The sequence below is a fragment of the Merops nubicus genome, unplaced genomic scaffold (genome assembly GCF_000691845.1).
Source record: "Merops nubicus isolate BGI_N331 unplaced genomic scaffold, ASM69184v1 scaffold17809, whole genome shotgun sequence".
Lineage (NCBI taxonomy): Eukaryota > Metazoa > Chordata > Aves > Coraciiformes > Meropidae > Merops > Merops nubicus.
In genome coordinates, this window is record NW_008633267.1 from 74859 (window position 1) to 89943 (window position 15085).

Below are 15085 nucleotides of genomic sequence, written 5' to 3' on the forward strand. Positions count from 1 at the left end.
ATATTGCAGGCCTGGGGGACTGGGAAATCACCCCAAAAATAGAGTTGGGCTTTCAAAGAGCAAGTGAAAGAACAGAGAATGACTTGCTTTGAAATGTTTGCATTGCAATCTTTGATTAGGAGGGAGAGCTGCCTTTAATGCACAACTTTATCTTTGCACTGAAGTTTTCTTTTCTCAATTAAGCTAAACATTATCATTTTAAACAAAATAAAATAAAAATTGTCTGCTTACTTAATCTGTTTTTCTCTCCTTCAGAATGGTCACATATAAAACACAGTAGCAAAGAAAGAAATTTAGCCTTCAGGGCAAATATTGACCACCCTTGCTTTTCTAATGCTGACAATATTAACAGAATATCACATCACAGCTGTTATTACATGAAAAAAAAAAAAAAAAAGACATAGAAAGTGCTCAGTAGTACTCCAATGCAAAGTATGTAGTAGGCAGAGAAAGGACAGAAATAGATAATTAGATGCTCAAGTTACCTGTCAAACAACTGAGCCAGAAACATCTCATGCTGGGAAATCATGAAATACAACATGGAAAAATCCCACCCAGGCTTCCTGATGAGGCAAGAATACGATGGGGCACAACGTGGGGGCAGTTTGCATTTTGTGTCCTTCTAGGGGTTCAACTTGGTTTCACAAATATTTGAAAAAATCAGCCCAGGGACCTCTTGAGACAAACTCCACTGATACCATGAACAGCAAACACAGGACAAGGTTTAACACACCCTCCTCCTCCTTTCTCTCAGCTGGTCTCTTTGCTCTGAAGAAGTCAAGCCAGCTGGTGATGGGTTTAAATCTTGGGCACCGTCTGAAGCACCCCGGAGATGCTGACGATATTACGCTATGTAATGGTGCCATCTCGTGGTAATAGTAACGACAACACAGGATTGCCTTCCTTTCCAGCAGTACACTGCAGCTTTTGTGGCCACTAAAGACAACACACTAGAGCAGGTACCTCTTAATTCCTCCATGTAATTTGTTTTATAGTGCGCCATTAATACACCCACAATCACAAAAGAATCCCGTGATGGTTGACAGGCCATAGCAGCTGGGAAATGCTAACCCATAATGGTCAGTAGAACTGGGTGTCTGATGATGTTCAGGCTTCTAAAAGGAACTTGAAAAATTGAAAACGTCTCTGAAAGGGCAAGAATTAATCAAGGTCAAGAAAATCTACCTCACAGACACAGATCCAAAAGCCAGTGCTGTGCACTCATGCCGTGATGGACCACAGGGTATCCATCCCCACACTGAAAGAATCTTGATAGTACCAGAGCCATAGCTCAGCATTAAACAGAAAAGCAAAATCCATCACAGGAGACTAAAAGAAAATTAATTCTGACTAAAATAATTGGGTGCACTTGTAAACACAAAACTTTAGAACAACTTGCCAATGAACGTGGCAGATTTCCCACTGCCCAACATCTGAAAATCAAAACTGTCAAATCTAAACAATCTTTCTAAGAAATGGGTTGTTCCAACCAAAACCAATGATTTCTGATACAGCAACCATGCATGAAATTGTCTGGCGTGCGCTATGTGAAACATCATGACAGATTAACAGAATGAAATGTCTTGCCTTAAAATCCATATGTTTACTTGTCTTGAGAGCGAGTCAAATATTTTATTTAGCTGGCACACACCCACCCAGATCACTGCTAACACTAACGCTGATGTCTAACATCTTATTTCTTGGACAGACTGAAGTGTCTGCACTTGTAAGAACAATAGATACAAATTTCCTTTCAGCAGGTCTGCCATCTCTCTCACACACACTTACCTCCTTGTCTCCTAAGCAGAAATACCATCATGTCAAGCCACAACTGCCAGAGTGTCGATTCAGAGATTAAATCCAAGGCTTTGAAAACAGAACTCCAAAACTTGGAATGGTCTTTCAAGCCTTTGCCAACTTTTCCGGCACTCTGAAACCATCCTACCCTTGAGTAAATCCAGATTTATTCTACAGAAAAGAACTTTCACTGTGAGAAAAAGATGTTTGTGCTGTTGATTGGTTTGGGTTTTTTTCCTATCATGTTTGATTAGAACAATGAAGACGCTGGATCTGTTTCTGCTTCAGACCCTCTTAGGATTCTTGTGATCTCACTAAGGAGCACTCCAGACTGCCAAGAACAAGTTGCAGGTCCAAGCTTCTAAATTAACCAGACACCTTAAAGCACTACTAGATCAACAGCAACAAAAACAAACAAATTTTTTTAAAAAAAGAAAATCCATATTCAGACTGATTGTTCTGTAAGTCAGCATTTCTGAAATACTATGGAGCAAGCCTGTGTCCTCTTGCAACCCGTAGCCCAGGAGTTCAGTACCGATAAGTAGGATCTCAGAAGCCCTGGCTCTGCTTCTTTACTGGATATAGATAATGGGCAAATGTCTGTGTCTTCTTATCCTACTGTTTCTGCTCAGTGTGTTTCATTTGCCAGGCAGGGCAGGACAACTGAATGTAGAACATCTCTAATTGTCACAAGTTCTGATTAGAAGGATGACATGATCACTTTCTTTGATTAGAAAGTACCAAGCCATCTGCCAGCACCTCCTCTTCAAACTCACCTTGGCCTACTTCTATAATATGCCAAGTTGCCATCATGAGAATTTTTGATGAAGAAACCTTACTTAGAAAACAAAAAGCTAAGGCTGACTATTCTTAGACAGGAAAAAAAGCAACTTTTCCATGAGAACAGCCAGCAAAGTGACTATTAATGCAGCCAGTGGATTACTGAATAATAGGTGAAAAGGTGAAACAGGAGAATCAGTTCGGGGATACTGAAAAATTGCTGGTTTCTCCTGTGACTCAAAGTGTCCCCAGATATAGAATGAATTTAATCAAATTAGTTGTCTGCCCATTCCACACACCATACCTGATCCATCTTCTTTATTCTAATACAAATTCATACAGAGCTTCTTGGGGCCTTCTTAGATAACATTTTGTTGAAAAAGTTAAACCAGATTAAACTTCTTAATAGTCCCCACTTGCTGGAACAAGTCCAGTTTCCCTTACTTTGACAGTTATAGGCAGTTATGTGCAAACTGGACATGAGGAGGATATAAGGATATTTGGTGACCTACTGCAACTCCAGAATCAGCTTTCATGAGGGGAGATACAATAATTTTCTATCATACTCGGGAGCAACTGCTATTGCAACTCCACAAATATTGGTGCTCTTTGGTTTGGGTGTTTTTTTTAAAGGTATGTATTTAACCATACATTAAGTAAGAACATAGGCTGCTGCAAAGGAGGGCATGCAGTTTCTAGCAGTCTTTATAGCATATCCTTTGTGATTTGATGAATCAAAAACCTGAAGATCAACTGATTATAAAGCTAATCCTAAATGCATTCTCTTTGAGACAAGAGAACCATAGCAACATGATTATGGCTGGCACACAATTCAGTGTTTTAATTCTCTTGGCAAAAACTTCTAAGTTCCAATTATAGCTTTTTTTTTTTTAAGACATGCTAGAAAGGTCTGATTTCAGTGTCTTAGACATATGGTTTACTGAGCAGCTCAACAGAGGAAGAGTCAGTTGTATACAGGAATAAATGCTATGTTAAATCACGACCTTAAACAAAAACAGTGGCAGGGCTATGTGTGAGCCATTATGCCATACAGGGGGAAAGGTACAACCCTACAGTGTACCTACAATGCCTGCCTACAGAACTGTCTCCCTGGAAATCCTGAATTAGTTTCTGGAAAGAAATAGTTACCTCTCCTTGTTCCAAGGCACCTACCTCAGAATTACAGGCTGCTGGATCTATTGAGGTTCATCCAGACTCTACTGCTGTTCACTACTGAGCCTGCCTCTTTGGAAAGATTTCTCTGCCACTGGTCTAAAGATCTGATCTTTAAGAGTTTCACCTGTAATCAGTAATACAACATTCAAGCTTTAGAAATTCCCCACTAAAAACAAACAAACAAAATAAATTTCTAATACAGCTTGTGGCGAAAGAACAAAATTTCCTTACCAAGACATAATATGAGCACACTAGTGAAATGTGTTATAGTTCCAAGTTAATTAAATGCAAAACACTAACTAGGAAAGAGCCTACAGGAAATAAAATATTCAATATGTAATGTACACAAAGTTCTACACCCTGAACTTACACAGGACCACAGGCCCTGAATTTAAAGGCAGTTTAAGGCTTGTAGGTTGATCACTAGTCTTCTCTGTACCAATTTTTTTCTGCATTGATAGAGTTTACATGCCATCCTGTCCACCATTGGGTTTAAGGCAGTTTTTTTTCTGCTAGAAAAACTCAAATGAAAGCAATTCCAGATCAATTCTTCTCTTTGTAAGGAAGGTTACAGCTGTCATTCTGATACCAACGTGTGTTGCAGTATCTCTCTTCCATAATGCAGGATGTGGTTTCCATAGAAATATCTTCTGACATCAGTGTCTACAAGCCCTCCAATTATTCCCTTTTGGATATTTCATGCAGTCCAGTAAAATCCTTTCAGAGCAGGGAAATAACTAGGCTCAACCACTACTTAATTACTTGGTGAGAGGAAAAATAAAAGGACAATTAGGAAACAAAAGCTTTATTTAAAACAAAACACAGGATGGAGAACATGTGTTTTGCAAAAAAAAAAAAATGATAGCTTACCTAAAGAAATCTCTCCAGTGTTACAAATTATGAACAGTCAATTACAGTTTTTAAGACCAGAAGGAGATTTTGCTGATTTTTGAAAGTGCAGTTATGGTATAACTCTAAATTGTTTGGTGTCCTTGTCTCCAGCTACGTCCCCAGGGCCTGCTCTTCTTCTGAATCCTTTGCATTGCTGAGTATTGCCAGCACCTTGGTTTAAGTCCTTTTCTTCAGGACCCTCTGAATTTAGAGTCCATGCTGCTGCAGTGTCATCTTTTTTTTTCCCCCGTGGCATCTGCTGCCACTTTCCCAACATCAGGAATGTATTCAAAACCCTGAAATTAAAACCAAGACAGAAGGAACACCAAATTATACACAAACAACATTAAACAGTGACTTAATCCTAATATAAAATGCTTCTGTCAACCAAGGCCACCATAAGCATGCAAGGCAAGAAACTCCACTGCACTGTTGGTATAGAACAGCTTCGTTCCTGCTGCTCTGCCTGAGTCACCAGAAGCAACAGCAAAAAACAAACTGGGAGCAGAGGGAGCCTTGATCTGGCTGGGTGGGTTCTGCAGCCATGACCACAGCCCATAACACAAGAGTGTGCACCACAGGGGGCCAGCACTCTCACAGCTACCCCAGGAGACCCATGTCTGAAGAAAACAAACTGATTTAATTGTGCAGCAACCAAAATGTGCTGGGGAAACAACCCCTACAGCTTTTTGGTTTGCTTCCACTCGTCTCTCCTTTTTCTTTACTACTTGTAAAAGCTTCATTACTGTGATTTGTTCTCTCAGATACCTGTGCCCCTACCTAGGTTTAGGCTTTGTTCAAACCTCTCAGCCTGTTTTAGGCCTCCATCCTCCAACAAGCTAAGTACAGTCAGATCTGTGGCTCAGTAGTGGGATAAAATAATTAGGACCATAAAGATCTTGGGTTACTCATTTTAAAGGTGTCACAGCCAAGTCCCTGTACAGGCACAGGAAAAATGACAGTTCAGTTCAGAAGTCATTACATAGAAAAAATTTGGAATTCCCTGTGTGCCCTTGGTTAGTTCCCTTATCTTGGTAAGGATCAAACTAAAACATTTAGTGAAAACAATCCCATAGTCTTTAGCCTCTCAAACTACTATAGTTATATGAATTAGCTATATGAATCAATTATATGTGTGTGTGTGTATATATATATACACCTATATAGCTATACACATAAACCTATGGGCCAGTAGTAAAAAACACCTATAGTTGCCCGTGATGGTCTCTCATATTTAAACCCCACTACTTCACCAAAAAGGGAAAAGGCCACCAATGAAAAAGAAAGTCATAAAATAGCAAATTACTCACTGTACCTTATTCATTTGCTCTACATATCATTGTCTGAGTTCACTAGTTTGAGCATCCTTCATACAAGAGCCCATGGAGGAATGGGGGGAGTAGTTTTACCCCAGAAAGAGATTAAAAAGGAAAAAACTGTGCACAGACTTCCATGGCAATTTTCACTTAAAAATACATCAGAAAAAGCCACCTGAATGCTACTTTCAACCCCTTTTGCCTTGCTTTTGTTAATTAATCAAACCAGGGTGCCTGACGACATTACCATAAAAGACTAAGGTGAAAAAAATATACTAGAAACAAAATGTTTCTGGGTCTTCCCTAGCTTGAAAGTTCTGCTAGTGAGTATGTCCATGTATCCGTGCACATCCATACTGAAGTACCAGCTGCAGCAAAGAGAGTGCTGCAGTTTTTCTGTACTGCCACTAGATGCAGCCACATAACCTTGCAAAATTTTAACTTCTGACCTCAGGGTTACAGAAACCTTTTTTTGGAATATCTACGGTTGCAGAATTCTTACAACAACATTAACAGTATTCAATCCTGAGCACTTGGAGGGGGGGGAAATGTAATATAAGCAGAACTTCCAATTTTCCTTCTTAGCAATTTTGTTCCAAACATAGCACTGCAAATGTCGACGGGGATCTAAGAAATCGGAGCAGAATAAGATTTGTCTCTTTTCATGCTTGTTGCCATAGATCCAGATTGGAGCTGGCAATATTGAATTATATTGTGTTTGGTTTTCTACATAACAGGGCAAGTAGGAATGAAGCACTATATTCCCCTGAAGATCATATCTTAGAACCACAGAATAGTTTGGGTTGGAAGGGACCTTTAAAGGTCATCTAGTCTAAACCCCCTCTAGAGGGAACAGGGACATCTTCACCTACAGCAGGTTGCTCAGAGCCCCATCCAACCTCACCTGGAATGGTTCCAGGGATGGGGCATCTACCACTTCTCTGGGCAACCTGGGTCAGAGTCTCATCACCCTCACTGTAAAAAATTTCTTCCTTATCCCTAGCCAAAGTCTCCTCTCTTTTAGTTTAAAACTGTTACTCTTTGTCCTATTGCAACAAGTCCTGCTAAAAACTTTGCCCTCCTCTTTCTTATAGGCTCCTTTTACACAGTGAAAGGCTGCAATGAGGTCTCCACAGACCCTTCTCTTGTCCAGATTGAACAACCTCAACTCTCTCAGCCTGTCCTCACAGCAGAGGGGTTCCAGCCCTCAGACCATTTTTGTGGCCTCCTCTGGACCTACTCCAACAGGTCCATGATTTTCCTGTGCTGAGGACTCCAGAGCTGGACACAGCACTGCAGATGGGGTGGGTCTCACCAGAGCAGAGTAGAGTGGCAGAATCACCTTCCTCAACTTGCTACTTACTCTTCTTTTGATGCAGCCCAGGATATAGTTGGCCTTTTGGGCTGTGAGTGCACATTGCCAGCTCTTATCCACCAATATCCCCAAGTTCTTCTCACTAGGGCTGCTCTCAACCCCTTCACGCCTCTCCAGCCTGTATTGAAACTGGGGATTGCCCCAACCCAGGTGCAGGACCTTGCACTTGGCCTTGTTGAACCTCATGAGGTTCACACAGGCCCACTTCTCAAGCTTCAGGTTGACATTTTGTCCCTCAGGTGTGTCAACCACACCACTCAGCCTGGTGTCACCTGCAGACTCCCGGACGATCTAAACGACTGTGCCTATATGGAACATGTAAGCACATAACTCCAGTGGCTTCCACTCTATGCCATGCCATTCTCCTCTCTGTGGCCCTAGACCACAGCTCTGGAAGCACAAACTTCTCTTTGGTACAGCAGCAGAATAGGGCAGGTAATAAAGGATCCCTGCACTCATAAAATGTTTCTGCTTTATCTGCTATTAAGAGATAGCATGAAGCCCTGGAAAATTCTCTTGTTACTTCCTCACCAGCTTATCAGAGAGAGCTATGCAGGACTAATGCTGCCTTTAGGACAAAGCAAAACCAGGGAAACTCCCCAAGTTTTAGCAGGCATTATCTGTCCTGGTCTCTCCCCTCAGTATTTCCCTGGGTGCATGATACACACAGTACCAGGATAATACATTCATAAGCAGCACACAAGTAGATAGCATATGCAAAACAGATACAATAAATGTATTACACACTGTTTTAAACACTGTTTTTATAGCAGGTTGATTTTTCACTGAGGATGGATGAAGAAAAGCCTGATCAGCACATTCAGTGTAAAGGGAAGTGATGCCCAGTGAGCTGTGCATCGAATGGAGAACATAATTTAAAAAGCAGATTTTTGTTATACGTTTTAGTGCCAAATTCACTTGCTTCTGCTCCCTTCCACTATAAAGACCACACTACAATTCACAATCCATATAAATCCCCCCTTGCCACTTCTCGTTTACACTTTCTCTCCTTCCTCTTCTTGTAGGTATGAGACACCTCATTTACATGCAGAACTGGCCAAGGCAGTTCCCAGGCTTCACGTGTTTTTTTTACTGATAGCTGCTCTGGTGGAATTATATCTGCCCATGTTCTGGGTTGTTTCTCTTTATTTGTTTGGTTTTGTAGAAGATGGCAAAAGGAGGAAAGGAAAAAAGGAAAGTACATTCTCCTCCAGGAACAGCTTTCTGTTTGTTGATTTGATCATAGTCCTCTTCAATTGCCATTAATAAACTGAATTTAGCAAGATGGATTAAAGGAAAGAAAAATACCAGTTTTTGTTGGTTTAAAGCATGAGGAAGATAAACATAACAGCTTCAGAGGAACCCAGCCTAGGGCTAAATTCTGACTTAACTCTCCTGTGGGGTGCTGCAGACAACATGAAACACAATGTCTCAACTGAAGGTCCCCAAGCCAATACAAAGCAGGATAGATGTGGGAAAGCATGGGAGCAATTTGCTCTGCAGCCCTCCTTACTGTGCTTCCAGAAAGAGACAAAGTGTGCCCTTCTTTTGGAACGTAATGTTTATCACAGCTTGTGTGCAGGCAGCAGAGGGGCCTGTCTGGATCCCCAAGCCATCTGAACAGGTTACATCAACAAGATCCCCATATGAACTGCCAAAAGGTTTGCCTACTTTGTGGCTACCTTTTGTGAGGTAGGCAGAAAAAGGTCCCCGCAAGAAGGATTTACCCTGTAGGAGAGTACTTTGAATCTTCCAAAAGCCATAATGAAAATGTTTGTGTTTCCATCCAAGAATGGGATTGGCAGCAAACTGAAGGTAATTAAACACATTGCCCATTGGCCATACAAATTTCTTCTTTGTAACAATTTCAGAGAAACAAACCCCTCTCTATAAACCAGACATCATGTTGTGCAACAGGAATTTTTGGGGCTATCTTCTACCCTGCTGTAAGTGCACTGTGATGGGAGTTACAGCCACTTTATGCCAAGACTGTGCTTTGTTCAGGATCTCTCAGATGCTCTGCAGTTCAATTTCATTACCTCATAATTTCTAAGAATCATCCTGTTTACTGGGAAAAGACCAGTGAACTGGACTGCACACTCAGTAGTTTCTCCACGTACAAATAACAGAGAAACCACCTATGAACTATCACTACCTAACCCTTGATTTGATTTCTTATCTTTATATGGCTAACATGGCCAAGCTCACACTCTTTATTTTAACTCACTTCTTGAAGAGGATGACTCCATCTGAATTTTTAACCAGATATTCACTCGCTGGCTCCAATCTCCTGGTGCTTCCACCTCCCACAGTCGCTTCTGCTCCTCAGGATAAGTCTGCAAGAATTTCTGGCAAACTGAATAGAAGAAATCAAGGAGTAAAAGCATGAATGAGTGAAAACTACAGTAGAAGAGGGAGTGTATTTTATCCTGGAAATTCTTTCAACCCTACTTTCACTGGTTCCTTTGGAAAACTTTTCTCTTCTCATCTTCCTCTTTTTTCTTTTAGCTGGGGCTTTTAGGAAAAGTCTAGGTGGAATGACCTAAACAGGCAGGACTGAATCTTGTCCATCTGCTTCAGTCTAGATTACTTCCTTGTGAGCATGGAAATACAGGACTTGAAATGACTTAATGAGGCACCTTCTTCTGGCACTGTATCACAGAACTACCCCCAGGCATTTAGCAGGTTTTAGACTAACAGCAGTGTGGGGATTTTCACCCTCACTACTCTAAAATGAAAGGTGTTTCAGTATCTTCCAGCTTTAAACATTAAGAATGCTACTCTCATTTCTATTTATAAACAAAATTTTATTTCAGTTTGTTCACGGGCCAGCACCCTCTTCCATTTAACTACTGCTATCCTATACTCTGTTCCTGGGGGTCATTTACTTCTTTGGGTGTGGAAAACAGGAAGAACTAACAGAGGAATAAGAGGGGTGCCTGTGTCAGATGTACCATTGCATTTAGAAACCATATTCCCACAGACTCCTCTCACTGTCAGTACATGCCAAACCTTAATATAACTTGGATAATCAATTTTACGTATGCTTATGTTATCAAACCAAAATCTGTCTTTAGAGGCTTCCTTAGAATGTCTTCAGAGTCAAGAGGAGGCATATGTTGCAGGACAAATGATTCAAAAAAATTGAGGGGGATTTTTAAACTTTCCTTAGCCATCGTTCTATCAGATCCATCAACTGTAGTGGGACAGCAATCTGTAATCAGCAAAACTGTTTTCATGCTTTCCTCTGTCCATTGTGGTTCACCATACTACAGAATGGGTAATTTATCTTCAACATTCAGTTGAGTTTAACAATGGGAAGTTGAAACAAAACCCCTAATTCTGGTTTGTAAACATTTGCATTACAGTAGCGAGCAGATCGCTGTCATTGGTTTTATCCAAGGATATCCAAACTAAATTAATCATTTCAATAAAAGCTACTGAAAGCAACATATATGCCAAAATAAAGATATCTGCTAAATGGCTTTGTACTTCCTTTCAGGCCTCTGTAACACATTAAATTACATGCCTGGGAAAACTGTGCACGTTTAGTACAGAGATTTAAAGGTTGCAGTCTTTTGCCAAAACATAAGATTTTGCTTCCGAAGAAATTTTAAAAAAGGTTGTGAATTCAAGATACTCAAAATTTACAGTATTAGTATTTTTCTAAAAGCAGGACCCAGAAAACTTAACTGGAGCATGATACAAATCAAATTTTTTCACTGTTAGCTCCAAACTTAATTGAGATGAAAGCATAAGCTTGGAATATATCACTAGCATTAACACACACAATGTGGAGCTCTGATCCAGTGGCTGAAGCATTGATGCCTGCCACAGGAAAAATGGGTACTACTGAGAGAAGACAAGGAATGTTCTCTATACTCTTCCTTCCTGAATTTAGATGCAGCAATCCCTTAGAAACCCCTGGGGTTCATTTGTATACATTCAATGGCACATACTGACCAAGAGAAAGAACAGATTTAGTCAAAATTTTGTTGAGGTTTATCAAGTAATTGTTGTAAAGTCGTAAGTCAAGTAAGATAGAAACATCTCCCCAAAAAATGACAATAGAGACTGTGTACCATGAGAGCAACTTTAGGAAAAAGTGCTTTTCTAAAGAAAACAGTTTTATAAATAATGTGAGCATAGATATTAATTTCACTAGCAAAATCAGAACTTCAGCCTGAAGGAGGCTGAAGAGAAAATATCTAACTACTTAGTGATCTTTTAAAAGTGACAAATGTTCAAAACCAGTCAAAATGAAACAAATACCAATGTGACTGGATGAGTGAGCAGAGCCTGGGTATACAACTTATTAAATCAAACTTCTTACAAATGCAGTACGTACAAAAGCACTGTGTGCATAGTGTGGGCTTGACAATGCCTTGTGAGTCTCTTCCCTCTGGTGTCAAACAAAATGGGTAAGTCACTGTCTGGGGCAATGACATAGTTTTATTTCAAAGACAGAGTAAGATAAGAATGCAAAATGTCAAACAGGCAGTATGAATTTCGTGCTCCTTACTGTCGTACATAATTATTGGCCTACCTGTCTATAGGAAATTCCAGATGTCTCAAGCAGAGTAACCAGCTGCACGCTAACAACAGTTCGGTTCAGATGAGTGCACTGAACTCTTACACAGTTAAGAAAATCCTACCAAGGCCAGATTGAAATGTATACATTATACATGACCCTTACCTAACGTTTCCACATCAAACGAATTACCTTGATACATGGCAGCAGAAATAGGGCAGCTGATCCCCAAGGCATCCTCAGCCAGGAAAGACTGACAGAAATCATGCAGCATTTTCATCCCTAGGCCACCTCTTCTGTACTTTCTCCGGACAAATATAGTATCCAAAACTGGCAGCAAGTAACACTGACTGGTCACACCATCACATAGGCTCCCTGGAAGCAGACAGTGAAAACAGATTCATCAGTAAACAAAATTAGTATTGCTGCACTAACTGCTGTGTGTTTCTAGCCACGAATACTGCCCTGATCCTGTTCCACAGACTACGAGGATGACCCCTCCCTGAAGTGCATTTGCATAGACAGTAAAACAGCTTCCAGGAGGAAGATTTGTGCCATCAGACTGAGAGGACCTGCTTAACTTGTGGTTGACAGGTCTTTCCACAGTATTTTCTGATTCTTCATAATCAGAGGTACAGAGGCAACATACATAGGAAAGTTCACTGAACAGATAAAATGAGGCTACAGCAAAAGAGGCATAAACATTCTGAGTGTAATCTCACTATATTCCTCTAGCTGATTCTGGTAAATCAGCCCAAAAACTCTTTTTATGAAATACACTGAGCCATATGATACAGTACAATCTAAAAGCCCAGAAGGTCCATACTGTCTGATGCAGCTGGACAGTGAAGAGGCCTTCCAGAGAAAACTCCCAATACCATTTAAGCTAACAATTTCATAATGACTGCAGGGAGAGCAGAGAGACTCTCTTGGCCTCTACATGCATTGCTGCTGTGCCTTCCCAAATGGCACGACAATACTCTTAAGTATGAAACCTGACTGGCACCATCATTTGTCTCCTTTCTGACTTTTACTGGTGAGAAAGTTATACAGCCCTTTTACTGCATATTCAGCCTTTCATCTCCTAGTTCAGTAAATTCCATAGACAACTATACAAAAGAATATTTCTCTCTTTCAGTTATCTGTCAGTACGTTCCAAGGAGTCATCTTCAAATTCTTGTTGGTAAAGGGACCACACAAAAAGTGTTAGGCTTGCTCCACCTGAAACTGGAAACAAACCCCTACTTGAAATCATGGGGACATGACATAATGCTCTACGTGTGGGCAAAATAAAGTCTCAAACATAACCCTTCAAACTATTAATATTGAATTCTCAGTGAAAACTGTAAAAAAAAATATATATAAACTTAAAGGGACTTATTTTGCAATCATGTATGGTAAACTCAAGCTGGAGTCAAGAGAAAGCTGATTAAGAACAGACATTCAGGGTCAAAAATTATCCTAAACAACTTGGGGTCCTATTGCAGGAAATACATTAGCAAGCCACTGTACAACTCCATTCAGTGCAGAATACCATAAAAACAGAACCTGCTTCACAGCATAAGCACTCAGCCCTGAAATGAATGGCCAAGAGCAGTTCACCAGCTATGTACATATAGGATAAGGTCACCACAGAAACACCTCACTGATTTATTTTCATTTTTAGAAAACATTTATGAAGATTTTATGCTGCTTTTATCTGGATACATGGCAGTTTATATAGAAATGGATACGTAGACCTTTATAACAGAAAAATATTGTTTTCTTACTTTGTCGCTTAGATGTTAACAAGACCTTCTCAGTTTTCTTCCATAAGACTTACTAATGTACCACTCAGTCATAGTTTTCAGTTTCTTGAAACAAGAAACTTCCATCACTTCACTAAGACCTATTTTACAGTTTCACAGATCTCCTATTCAATGGCTGTTCCTATATTCCAGTATAAGACTTATACATAATGGATTTTTTTCTCTTTATGACACCCCCATAGTTATCTTAAACTGAGGTCTACTTCTGTTCCTTGAGTTGGTGCCTAGCATGTTTTGCAGTCTCCAGGCATGACTTTGATCACTCTCTTTTCTAGGATGCTAACTCAGCAGAGCCTACATGACTGTATTTAATTGTAGACCTTGATTTGTCAAGGCTGTAGCTCTCCACTTAGCAGGAATCCACAGCACCCATACTCAGCCATGCAAGAAGAGTACGTCGCTACTGAACCAATCCATTCACATCCGGGCTTGGTCCACCCCTGCTTAATCAAAGTACTGCTTAACTTCAAACACATGTTCAAGCACATTGTTGGAAAAGGATGGTTTGTGGTGGTGTTTATAACCTTTCAATATTTGTAACACATGATGGGTAGTTACTCTTTTTTCATGAGCCAAAAAAATGAGTATATCCCCAGTCCCATTGTTAGCTGCGAGCCCAACGGAGATGTTGGATTCCAGCAGTGTTGCACCATACATTCTAAGAGAGGGACAAAATTTTCCTCATGAAGTCAATAGCTTTAAGAATTCCTGCACGTTGCAAGTGTCCTTACAAGTTTATTATTATCTCATATAGTCTGCCTCCTATAAATCCTGATGAGACTGCTGTGCAGCAATCCCAGGAGCTGAGTGATTTATGTTTGTGCTCCTAATTTTGTGTTGAGAAGAAGACAAAAACTTGTAATGTCTAAAGGCTCTGTAAATAAAGAAACCATGAAGCCATTCTTCACCTTGTCCCTGGGAAACATATTAGAAGAGTCATAGCCCACAGCCATTTGAAATAAAATAAACAAACAAATCAACCTTTGGAACAAAGGCCACTTTGTCTCTGGTTCCCATCCAACAGCAAAGAGGTTACTGTAAGCTAATGGTGGCCCAGAGGTGACCACCAGGCTCTCACACATTTGGTTCAGAGGTTTGTTTCATTGTTGAAATGCACAAACAGACTAAGTTTTGAGGTGAGGGAGGAGACAGGGAAAATAAGGGCATTGGGGATGGAACTACTCATACAGTCTGCCCTTTGAAAGCCTTTGATCTGTTTGGTTAGGTCACGAGTGCCAAATGACCAACTTATGAGCCAGCAAAATGGTAAACAGATATTACACGGGCAGGAAAGCAGACAGCCATTAACATTCCCAAAGAGCCACAAACCAGAAAAAACAACAATCCAGTCCCCACATCCAACAGACCCAAACAAAACAAGGTTGTGCATACTGACTATTTCCCTGCTGAA

At 40.4% G+C, this 15085-nt stretch overlaps 1 protein-coding gene across 1 annotated transcript in view; it reads right to left on the reverse strand.

Moving 5' to 3' along the window:
• Window positions 1–4714: 4714 nt before the first annotated feature.
• The window catches only part of FAM169B (family with sequence similarity 169, member B), a gene marked incomplete at its 5' end in the record, with an annotated part of 27653 nt that continues 17282 nt past the window's right edge, over window positions 4715–15085 (reverse strand). The window contains 5 exon segments of the mRNA XM_008948208.1: window positions 4715–4888; window positions 4890–4940; window positions 5960–6033; window positions 9560–9691; window positions 12059–12241. Of these exon segments, the coding sequence (XP_008946456.1) occupies window positions 4715–4888; window positions 4890–4940; window positions 5960–6033; window positions 9560–9691; window positions 12059–12241 (614 nt within the window).